The 12538-nt window shown below is 42.8% G+C and overlaps 1 protein-coding gene across 1 annotated transcript in view; it reads right to left on the reverse strand.

Annotated features, from left to right (window-relative positions):
* Window positions 1-5373: 5373 nt before the first annotated feature.
* The window catches only part of MPPED2 (metallophosphoesterase domain containing 2), a 198993-nt gene continuing 191828 nt past the window's right edge, over window positions 5374-12538 (reverse strand). Inside the window, exons 5-6 of the mRNA XM_068989095.1 lie at window positions 9557-9670; window positions 5374-5492 (exon numbers count right to left, since the gene is read on the reverse strand). Coding sequence (XP_068845196.1) covers window positions 5374-5492; window positions 9557-9670 — 233 coding nt within the window. The remainder of the gene's footprint in view (window positions 5493-9556; window positions 9671-12538) is intronic.

Genomic DNA, 12538 nt, shown 5'->3' on the forward strand with positions numbered 1-12538 from the left:
CTGCCCATCAGAGAAAGTGTAGCTGGACAAGTTGAAGGGAAAAAAGTGAACACTCATGGGAACACTTGGGGGTCAGATTCTGAGCTTTTTTCAAGTAATCTGGTTTAATAAGCCCCATATAGGCAACTTGTTCTTGGCTACAAAATTACATTATGTCTGGCCAAACTCATCTCCCCATCTTCGATTATTCCTGAATGTCAAGTTGAGAGAGCCGTTTATGTTCAAAGTTAAGAGTCTGAATGTCAATGCAGGGCTATCTCTTTGAATCTGCTGTGTGAGCATGATGGTGCCACTGACTCTCTGAACTTCTCATGAGCTGCACAAGTGATTTTATACAGTCATCCAGAGAGGCTTCTCAGAGAGGCTTTTCAGTTAGCATGCTTTTCTCTTCCATGGAAAGGAAGGACAGAAGTACATTGGTAGAGGTGACATTTTGCAAAGGAAAAGAAAATAGCTTTAAACTTCTGAGTCATACATGCAGCAATCCTGCTTCTTCACTGCAGAGTAGGAGAAAAAACGTTTTGTGTTAAGAAGGTGACAGCCAGAAGTGGGCTTAGAGCCTTCTATGAAACCACTCATTAAGACTGTCCAGTCCAGGACCCCTCCCCACCTCGAATGACCTCCTGCCCCATGCCCAGCAGTATTTCTAAATGCCTCAGCTCAGAGCCGAATTCTCAAAATTCACTTAATCTCTGAATTCACTTTGGTTTAATAATTAAACAAAAAGTACCTTAAAATTTTTAGGCAAGTGGGACTGGGAAGGCGTGAGAAGGGCATGAAAAGACACTGGAAAAGCAAAATACCATGTGGACGTTAACTCTATCAAAGCAGCACATTCTTGCTGGATGAGGGTTGGGGGAAGGGGGATTATTCTGGGCACAGCAAGTGTTTTATCTGCAATTGACAAGTCCCCAATCCTCCCAGCTTCTGTTTCTCCCTACTTAAGACCTGGGTCACAGTATTTATTTACTTAAGTGATGGAGATGAAGGCAGGCTTAACGCTGGCCACCTGTCAGAACAACAGTGACCTGCCTCTTAAGGGGATTTTGGCATCCCCCAGCATCTTTATAAGACAAAAGGAGCTGGGGAGAAAATGTAGAGAAAAAATTCACTAATTGAGCTTGAAAAAAGATGGTGAGATGAAATGTAAAGACCCAAAGGGCAAGAGAGGCTAAGATCCATGGGTGCCGTTTAATGCGACTTGAAAGAATATAGCCCCCTTCCTGTTCTGAGATTAGATGGGATTTTGCAAACTAAGATATCCAAACTGAAAAATCAGTCTCCCTGATCTGCCTCTAGCAAATGCCCTTGGCATTCTTCATGTTCTTTTTTTTAATTTATTTTTTAATTGGAGGAAAATTGCTTTGCAATGTTGTGATGGTTTCTGCCATACAACAATGCAAATCAGCCATAATTACACATATATCACCTCCCTTCCCTCCCCACACCCCAGCCCTGCAGATCATCAAAGTGCCTGCCTGGCCTCCCTGTGTTAAACAGCAACTTCTTACTGGCTATCTAGTTTACACATGGTGGTCTAGAATAATGGAAATAACAACAAAGATAAACAAATGAGACTTAATGAAACCTAAAAGCTTTTGCACAGCAAAGGAAACAATAAACAAGATTAAAAGACAGCCCTCAGAATGGGAGGAAATAATTACAAAAGAAACAACTGACAAAAGATTACTCTCCAAAACATATAAGCAGCTCATACAGCTCAATGGGTAGAATACCTAAACGAACATTTCTCCAGAGAAGACATAGTCTTATAAAGAGGGATCATAAATGGTTTCCAATGACTGCAAACAGACACACTTTCTCGGAAAAAATGCTCTTGTAGGTGAGAAGTCGACGGCAGGTCCTGCCTGGAGAATCTCAATGCAGCACAGGAGACGGTGTTTATCAAGCATGTATTACCACTTACTAAGATGCCAGGCAGTGATCTCCACATCATGTAATGCAGACCAACAATGTACAATGACGTCATCATCATCACCATCACCCCTATTTTACAGGAAGGGTGAGTACCCAGCCAAAGTTTGAGGGAGAGCCAGGTGCTGGGGAGCCAGGCGCTGGCTCTAGGCTCTGTGCTCTTCTGCACCACACTGTGCTAGGCTTCAAGTGGGAAGGACGTGGTTCAGCCGGCTGCGGTCATAAAGCCCTGTGCAGTGTGCTTCAGCAGGCCCCTAGGTGAGGGACAAGGGAGTACCCCCAGACCCATCAGTCTTCTATCAGCTCTTGGACGGCATTCTCCTTTCTGTCCTAGAGGTAGGGTGATGAAAAGGGTATTGACTAGAGAGTCAAACAGACCTTCCATTTCTCTAGGGAATGAATTTGAAGCTTCCATTTTCCTAGGGAAAGTGATTTAATTTTTGGAGTCTCAGTTTCCTATCTAAAAAGTGGGGCTTAGGTAACCTCTCCCAGGATTCTGAGACCCTGATGCTGGGGAAGAAATTGAAGGCAAAAGAAGAGGAGGGGGTGGCGGCAGAGGATGAGATGGTTGGCTACCCTCACCAACTCAATGGACATGAATTTGAGCAAACTCCAGGATATAGTGAAGGACAGGGAAGCCTGCCGTGCTACAGTCCATGAGGTTGCAAAGAGTCAGACACGAGTTGGTAACTGAATAACGACAACAAAAACAAAATAGGAAACCGACTTAGCAGAGTGCCTGGTGACAGAAGGATAGAAAGTGCATGATGTCTAAGCGATTTCCGATGTTTCCTTGTTATAAGGCCAAGCAGAGAAAACGTCTGGCCTTGGGACAGTCATCCTGGACCCCCGGAGGCAGTTCACACATATGGAATGGTGAACCTGGACCGGCTGAAGGAAGCTCTGTCTGAGCCAGTCCACCCCGTAGATTAACAGACTGGGCTGCTTCCTGCCCCCACACAATGGAAAGCAATTTTAGTAAGTGCTTAGCTTAATTAGTGTCCAGACGTGCTCTCAAGGGCTGGGCACGCACACTTGTCATCGCGATCATCCACCTGTCTCTGGAGAGCCTGCTTTTCCAGAAGTCTGGCTGGGCCTAACTCCCTACACTGTAACCAGCTGAAATTCCCATTTGGTCCATGCTCAGTTCAGCACCCGGGGAATGAGCCTGAAATCACCACCCTCTTCTGCTGATGCAGTAGGTCAAGGAAGTATGGTTTACCTCCACAGCACATCTCAGCTACCAAGGTCACAGACCACTTCTGGCTCTGGGTGGCCACCTAAGACTCTTCATGAGTATTAACAGTATGACTCTGAGCCAGAATTCTGGCCTAAGACATTCTCTGTAATTTGCTGGTACTGAAATCAAAGAATTCCTTTTGTGGATTATACCAAAGGATGCCTCATGGGTAGGAAGGGAGGAAGATGTGTTAGAATGCTACAATCCAACAGGCACTGGAATGCAGACGTACGGGGTATATTGCAGATTCAAGATCAGGCTGCTTTTCTTTAAGGGCTCTTCCAGAGAAAATTAAAAGAATGTAATATGGTTTTCCCCACCGGGCCCCTGCTGCCTCCTGACTGCTACAACATTCTAGTGGTGCACGTGCTCAATCTCTAAGTGATGTCTGACTCTGCAACTCCATGGACTATAGCCTGCCAGGCTCCTCTGTCCATGGAATTTCCTAGGCAAGAATACTGGAGTGGGTTGCCATTTCCTCTTCCAGGGATTCTAGAGGTGGACCTTACTTATTAATAAAAAAAAAGTGGGGGGGGGATGGTGACTGCTCCTGGGGACAAAAGGGATCATGAAGGGGTTACTCTGTTACCCACTGGTTTGTCCTCTCATTCCCACACACATGTCCACAACAGTCCCTCTGTTCCTATAGACATTACAATAGCTAAAGAGGAAATCCTCACCCTCTGAAATCTACAGCAAGATAGATGACAGTGTGATGGAAGGAAAGAGTACACTGAGTGCCTTATCGATCTACCTGCCAGCCCGTGAATGGAAGGTAATAAAAATTTATTAAAAATTAGAAAAAAGAAGTCACTTATTCTAATTCCTCTGAAAGGGAGTAGTACTAATGCTGCATATGAATAAATCCCTCTTGCCCCAAGACTAAACTACCATCCTCCCACCAGCCAACCCTCCAAACAGCACAGATTTAAAAATCTTGCAATTTTATTTGCATATAAAGGCCGCTAGATATAGAATATCACAATAAATTTAAAGAAACAACTGCTTTCCTAAATTTCATTAACAAGATAACATAAAATAGAATAAAGCTCAACAGCATTTACAATGGGGAAACAGAAATGACTATTAGCGACAATATTTTGTGCTAGCGAAGATTGCATCGACACACAGTGCAAAATGGGGGGGTGGGGAGGGAGAAGGACGTAAGAAGACAGTTCAGGGTATTTAAATATAAAGGACAACTAAGCCTCATTTTAGTTAGCTTCCATTGCATCCATTTAAATCTATACACGCCTGCGAGTGTACCTAGATTTAACTCAAGCTCTTTAAGACCTTGAGTTCTGAGAACATGCGTCAGCTCCTTCGGACTTCTGATGCTCCACTATCAAGCACCCCTTTACAGTTGTACTGTCCTTGGCAATATTAAACTCCTAACTTAGTCATAATACACGAAAAATATTTATATATATAAACCCATATTGAAAAGGAGTCTGCACGCTCATTTTTTTTAAAACTGCATGAAATACCTGCTCTTGACAGATTCCATTTCCATATTTTTAAAGCTAAAATAATTTAAAAGAAACAAACAAACGATGAGACCTTGTATAACCACAATATGGATCTCACTAGCTAAGCCATCCTCTAAACAAGAGTTGTTTTTTTCCCTTGACACAGCTTGCTTTATAGTGAGAGTGTGAAGGGAAGTCTTTTCCACGCCTACTTTTGTTGCAAAGATTGCTCTAAATCTGGGCCACGTCTGCAAAAAAGAAGCATTCCCAAGAAAAACAACAACAACAACAAACATCATAAAAATAAAATACTTCAAACAATACTCTTAAACTGTTGTGCAAATCTGGGTAGTTTTTAAAACACTGCCTACCTGCTTTATTTTTTTTTTTTTTCCAGCTTAAAGCATATTAAAATAAGACTTTTGTCACCTTTTCAAAAGAAAGCTTGGCTGTCCTTTGGCGAACACTAACAATTTACAATGGCGTGGCCTTTGAGAAAACAGAAGTCATTTTACAAATTCACAATGCTCTTTTGATTCCAAATGGATGCCCCATTTTAAAAAAAAGAGGAAGAAGAAGCATAACCTCTAGCATCATTTGTGTTCCAGCAATTTACAAAAAGAACTCACAGGATCTGGAAATAAACAAGGAAGAGAATGTAAGTTTGTAATTAGAAAAATGGCAGTTTCTTTAGACCTTCCCTCACATTCCAATTGGGTGTCTGGAGCTTCAGGAACCCTGTGGGTTTGGAAGGTCAAATATAATTGGAGGGTTGGTCGGTTGAAAGCTGACTGTACACGTTGAGGCATTGATGTACGTTGTGTAACCGTCGGTCATAATGCCGTAACCTGTGGAGAGAGAGTGCCACACTTACTGTGAAATATACAAATGATAGTGACTCAGTGCAGGACTATCAGACAAGGAAAACAAAAAAGTCTTTGCCAGTGGGCAGTGAGATGAAATTCAGTGGAGCCCCCTCTGGATGTTACAGCTTTCAGAAGCTGCCTCCCGATTTTATTTTCTTTAAAGGGGGAATCCTCTATTTCAAAGAAAAGTGATTTCTTTTAATTTATTTCAACACTCGATTTGTCGAGGAGAGGCTGTGATTTCTTTACTAGTGAGGATAAAGAAAAAACATTTTTTTCCTCTTTCTTCAAATATGATTTTCATTTCAAAGCCCTGTATTAACTATTGAGTTCCAGGGAAGAAGATGAGTAACATAAACTCCTCAAGGGCAAACACATCCTTCACTCAACCCCAAATGGGCTTCAAGACAGGTAAGACTCACATAGGGTATTGCACCGGGAGTTGAGAGACATGAATATCTAGCTTCCTTATTTATAAAATAAGCTCTAAACTGCCCCCAGTGAGAGTTAACAGTAAGTTATCTTTTCAAAATTAATTAATTTCTTTGGCTCCACTGGGTCTTAGTTGCAGCATGCAGGATCTTTGGTTGTGGCATGTGGGATCTAGTTCCCTGACCAGGAATCAAACCTGGGCCCCCTATATTGGAAGTGCTGGAATCCTAGCCACTAGACCATCAGGGAAATTCCAACACTAAGTGATCTTACTGTCAACTATAAATTGGTGCTTGCCAAGGGCATCTGCCATCTGCCTCTGTGGAGACGGAATCCTGTGTTGCTGTAGCTGTTGACTTTCGACATGCCCTGAAGGCAGGTCAGGATGGAGAGTGAGGCACTCTGTGCTCCAGGGAAACTGGTGGAACAGGTCTTTAGATAGTTAAGATATTTTCAGGAACTGATTTCATGACCCCAATCCTCTGTTGTTCAGTCGCTCAGTCGAGTCCGACTCTCTGTGACCCATGGACTGCAGCACTCCAGGCTTCCCTGCCCTTCACCATCTCCGGGAGTTTGCTCAAACTCATGTCCATCGAGTCGGTGATGCCATCCAACCATCTCATCCTCTGTCTTCCCCTTCTCCTCCCACCTTCAATCTTTCCCAGCATCAGGGTCTTTTCTAATGGGTCAGCTCTTCACATCAGGTGGCCAAAGTATTGGGGCTTTAGCATCAGCCCTTCCAACGACTATTCAGGACTGATTTCCTTTAGGATGGACTGGTTGGATCTCCTTGCAGTCCAAGGGACTCTCAAAAGAGTCTTCTCCAACAGCACAATTTCAAAGCATCAATTCTTCAGTGCTCAGCCTTCTTTATGGTCCATCTCTCACATCTGTACATGATTACTGGAAAAACCATAGCTTTGACTATATGGACCCCAACCCTTGCATCTCTTCATATCTAGAAAAGCACTAAATCCCTTCATGGTGACATCAGCTCCTCGTGACTAGCAGAAAAGCTTTTATGAAGTAAATGCTTGATTGCACTGAACGCCCCCTTCAGCACAATCTTACATATTGACGTTCCGCTAGTACCTCTTTGGAGCAGTTTCTCAGTTATCTGAGGTGCTGTCTCCCAGGCTGCTCCCAGGTCTCATTTTGCCCCCAGTAAAACTTAACTCAAAACTCTCACGTTGTGCATCTTTTTAGTCAACATTTTCTTACTTGAATTGTGTGACTTTGATGCTGAGTTCCATTTTATTCAAAAGAATCAGTAATCAAATATCTGGGGTCTTCCTGGGTAGCTCAGCAGTGAAGAATCTGCCTGCAATGCAGGAGACTTGGGTTCAACTTCTGGGTCAGGAATATTCCCTGGAGAAGGAAATGGTAACCCTCTCCAGTAATCTTGCCTGGAAAATCCTATGGACAAAGGAGGCTGGTGGGCTACCGCCCTTTGGGTCGCAAAGAGTCAGACACAACTTAGGAACTAAACGAGAAACAATCAAATGTCCAAGTGGTCTGGAGAGATACCATATAGGACACTGCTTCCTACACTTCCTACACCACGGGACACTGGCTCAAGTGAAAACACTTCCCATAGGTGGTATACATCTCCCGTGACCTATGAGAAGAAAGCTAAGCAAGTTTCTCTGGGCCTTTGGTCCGTATATTCATATCTCTTACAAATTTCAACATGTTGAAATTTTTAGCACGTTTGTAGATTCGCACATGTCCCTGGATACCTTATATTTTGTCTTACAGCCTCTGTAATTAAGTTTGTAATTCTATGTCGGTATCAGGTTCTTATGGCACACAAGTCAACATCTATGAAAAAAGAAATTTATCAGGACTTATACAAATAACTGATAAGGCTTTTTTTTCCCCCTTCCATTTGCTAAAATTTCTCTAAATAAGCCTGTGGAGAGCTTAATGAGGGTCAATGGAAAAAATCTCTTAAGAAAAGAAAAGAAGCATTTAAAATGTGCACTGTTTCGTTCTGGGGTCATGAAGTCTTGTTATCTCTCTCCATCAGGAGGCTGGTATTTGCCCTCTCTTTGCCCTCTTTAGCTGTCTTAAACGAATAAAAGCGAGACAAGTTTATTTGAATATGATCTCCTTCCTTTTAAGCAAGTTTATTATTTGGGGACTTCAGTGGAATTCCCCAATTGTCTGGCTACTTTAAAGCTAATTAATGACTTTTTTTAAAAAGGATAAAATGCAAACTTATAGGTGAGGATGCAGAAATTCATAACTGCTCCCCAGAAACGCTATTTAGACATGATCTTCCATCCTTCTACTCCCAGCCTGTATCAGGCCTTAGAGAAGTGCCCTCCTTTCCAAAGAGTGTGGCTCAAAGTCAGGGCAGGATGATATCTGCTCTCAGGGAGCTGGCCCCCTGCTCTCCATCCACACAGCTCGTGCCTGCACTCAGAGCAAGCTGGATTTTCTCTGGCTCCAGTAGGATGATTTTCAATATGCTGTTTATTACCCACCTAGCCAGGAAGCCACTGGATTGAGGATTTTGCAAAGCAAATGGTTTTTTGCAGTGCCAGGCCTAAACTCCTCACCTGCGGGTTCATAAATAACTCAGAGTAGTAGCCATAAGCAAGTGAATATGGAGGCTGCCCACATACACACACTCATTGCACACAAACATATGTAACCAGGAGATGATGGTGCAACCACAAAACCTAAGGTTTGTCTGTCCCAAGGCTCAGGGACCCCTGGTTTGAAAAAGTGACAAGAGGCAAAATCTAGGGCCTCCAGCGAGGCTTTCAGATTCTGTGAACTTGACTTCACAGCTTACCCTGAAAGGCAGAAAATAGCAACTTGACCAGTTCCCATCTAGGGGAGATTTAATTATGCTGTTTAACCTCAGGCCCAACTAAAAGCACTGATGATTTCTGAGAAGTCTGAAATGGTTTTCTGAGCTTAGTAAGGAAAAGCCTACCTACAAATGTGTAGGTTCCACCACTTCAGTTCTGTATCTTTCATTGCATGTGCAAAGTTATTAATATTTTTTGGAGAAAGTCTTGTCTTGTGTATATTCCATATGAATTATAATATTTATAGGTAGGAAGAGGCCAAGGACATTATTTAGTCTAAAATCCAGGCCATGTCTTCTAATGGTCTTAAAGAGAAAATCTGTCCTTTATTCCATCAGTGCTGCTCTGCAATAGTGGTTATCAAACACTCTTCATCAGAGCCCTGAGATTCCAGAAGTCATCCGGGGTTAGTGACGGGTTTCCCAAAAGGTAGACCAAATTTGGTTTCTTTCTCTTTATGGAGGAGGGCATGGCAAGCCACTCCAGTATTGCCTGAGAACCCCGATAGACAGAGGAGACTGGTGGGCTACAGTCTATGGAGTCACAAAGAGTTGGACACGACTGGTGACTGAGCACACACATTCTGCTTAAAAGAGAGCAGTTCTCCACAAAATACTTCTCAGCTTTATATGCAAGTGTTTCTCATAACATTTCATCTCATTGAAAGCATTCCACAGGTAAAGAGTTTGGCAACCACCACTCCAGTTATTCCCGGTAACTAAGGTCTCCGTTGTGGAATGAGATCATGCATAATGACTCATAATGTTGTGAACCCCTTTCTTCTGGTCTTACCTTCATGGATTCCACCAAACACATGTAGTTTGGGCCGGACTCGCCTCTGGACTGTGTTTAAAAGCTCCACGCAGCCCACTCTCTGAAGCTCCTTTGGAACCCAGTCTCGAAAACCTAAGGGTAAAATGCAATCAATACTCTTAATTTTCTGTCTTCAGGTAAGGTTTCATTTAGACTTTCAGGAAGCCATAACTCACAGAAGGTTTATTACATTATCTGTAATCCTAGCCTCCCCATTAAAGCTTACAATGGCTTTTAAGGAACTTTTCACTCGTCACTTTGTCTTCTTTAGGATCTTGAAAAATTTTTTTTTTTTTGGTTTCCATTTTTTTTTCTTCTGTTAATTAACATTTTTTTTTTTTCCCCTCCCTGTGAGGGATTTGATTTATTCAGCCATGGGCTTCAAATCTTCTTCACGGGCCCAATGACATTTATTCCCGGCAGTCCCATACTCTCTCTTTTTCTCTCAATTCAGTTGCTTTCTTTTTTAAATTATAGCTCTCTTAGAGCAGTCTACTTCCAAGATGTAGACTTTAAAGAAGAAGGGCTAGGAGGGACTTCCTATAAACTGGCCACAAGATAGCTTGTTCTCTTTATTTTATTTTCATTTTCATTTTTTATCTTTGGCAGCACAGTGTGGCGTATGGAATCTTAAGAGTTCCCTGACCAGGGATTGAACCCATGCCCCCTTGCAGTGGAAGTACAGAGTCCTAACCACTGGACCGCCAGGGAAGTCCCTGTTCACTTTAAACACGTCAACCCTTAACCCTTGGTGGTTCCTGATGACCCAAGCTTGGGAATGCCGAGCTTTTCCTCTGGTCTCCTCTCTAGCAACGGGGCAACCATGGTGACCCCGTGGTGGCATGCAGTAAGCTGGGGCTGATGGACTGCCTTCAAGGAAAAGCCACTTAGTTCTATGCCTAATGCAGAAAATCCATGAAAACTGACATCAATTATAGCAAAAGTCAGCTATCTGAATGATTATGGCCCAGAATGGAATCCAATCGCCTCAGCGGGGTGGGGTGTTAGGAAAGCAGACAGGCCAAAAGGCTAAGTCATAATCAGTGGGAACACATACCACTGCTCCATTAGGTGATTTCTACCACTCAGAACTGATCAGGCAGAAAGGGAGAGGCCAGCTCACTCCACTTTGTTTGGCAAAACAGTAGAAATGAAGTTTTAACATCTCTATAAAGACATGCTGACTGGGGAATGGACAGAGAATATGGAAAAGCGTGGACTACAAGCAAGGGGCCCTATAAAAAATTCAATCAGAGATTTCAAAACTTTGCTAATTAGAGGAAAAACTTTAACCCACAGTGACTGGCATATTCCCTCATGGATGTTTTTTTTTTTTTTTGGAAGAGGGAAAACATCTCAAAAGTGTCTTGCTTGTATCATAATAATGAAGTCCCATGTGCCATGGTTCCTTTCTTAACAGGAAAAGATTCAAGGCCCATCCCCACATTCACCTCCTACCTCCTAGTCCAGAATATTCACAAGAATTCCCAGTTAACTATACTGATTAATGTTCAGCTTTACCTAATGAAAACTTTGCCTGACTTTTTATTAACAGAGCTTCTCTGATAGCTCAGTTGATAAAGAATCCGCCTCCAATGCAGGAGACCCGGTTCAATTTCTGGGTTGGGAAGATCCCCCTGGAAGAGGGAAAGGCTACTCACTCTAGTATTCTGGCCTGGGGAATTCCATGGACTGTATAGTCCATGGGGTCGCGAAGAGTCAGACACGACTGAGCGACTTTTCCTTTCACTAACATTTTGGAACTCTCTGATGTAGCTCTTACCCTGCTACATGCCCAGCCGCTCTCTAGGTTACTCCAACTTTACTACAAAGAGAGGGATGGCAGCCTCTTTATTAAGAGTTCCCAGATGGGGGTGGGATGAATTGGGGGATTAGGATTAACATATATACACTACTGACACTATGTCTAAAATAGATAACTAATGAGAACCTGCTGGAAATGCTACTCAATGCTCTGTGGTGACCTAAATGGGAAGGAAATCTCCCCCAAAAGAGATAGATGTATACGTGTAGCTAATTCACTTTGTTGCACAGAAGAAACCAATACAATATTGTAAAGCAACTATACGCCAATAAAATTAATTAAAAAAAAAAAAAAGAGTTCCTGGAATGTATGAATTCTTTGGAGGCCAGAATTCAGACCGACTGCCACTTGCTTTTGTACCAAAGCTAATGACTTTGTTAACAACAAATCAATTGTTTTGTTCAAAGTTATTTTCCAGATAATACTTCAGGCAGGTAAACATTTCTATGCTGAGGATGCCCAAGTCCCTGACAGTAAACAGCCTTAAGAGGATCAAGCCCAGACCTAACTAGGTAACTCAGGGAAAGGATGGAGTTGGCTAGGATTTGGTTTCTGCAGTGTCTCTCTACTGAACTCATGCTGAGCAGAATACTTAGCCAACAATTGAATGACTTAGTCTCCAATGATTGTAAAGCAGGGAAATTAATTACTTATGACTTGATAAAGGTTACTGATAAGTATAACTGTGTAACGTATGGAGGAGGTGGGGGTAGGGTGGGGAAAAAGCACAGGGATGGAGATTCTGAAGCTTTGCAAAGTCGGGAAGTGCTGATCTTGTGCAAGTCTGTGTAAATTCCATGTCTGCACAGAACTGGCTCCTTGTCTTGTTTTCCCTTCACTCCTCTTTATGAAAATGTGCCACCGTGGCTCATGCCCTGGTCCTCCCTTCCGCTGTTTCTTAGGGCAGGAAGGCAGCACTAAGCGGCGTGGGTGGGGAGGGGGTAACATCTATGAAGATTAAATTCACATTAGGGGATGTGCATTAGGTATTTTTTATTTTTCAGGTTGTCAGAGGAGCGAAGTGACATGGACAGCAACCCCAAACCACAGGGAAAAAATTACAAAAATCATTTCTTTTTGCATTGCTTTCCCCCTCTCTCCAAACCAAGAGGATCAAGAAAACTTTCCTAGCACTG

This window comes from Capricornis sumatraensis, chromosome 16, assembly GCF_032405125.1.
Source record: "Capricornis sumatraensis isolate serow.1 chromosome 16, serow.2, whole genome shotgun sequence".
NCBI lineage: Eukaryota > Metazoa > Chordata > Mammalia > Artiodactyla > Bovidae > Capricornis > Capricornis sumatraensis.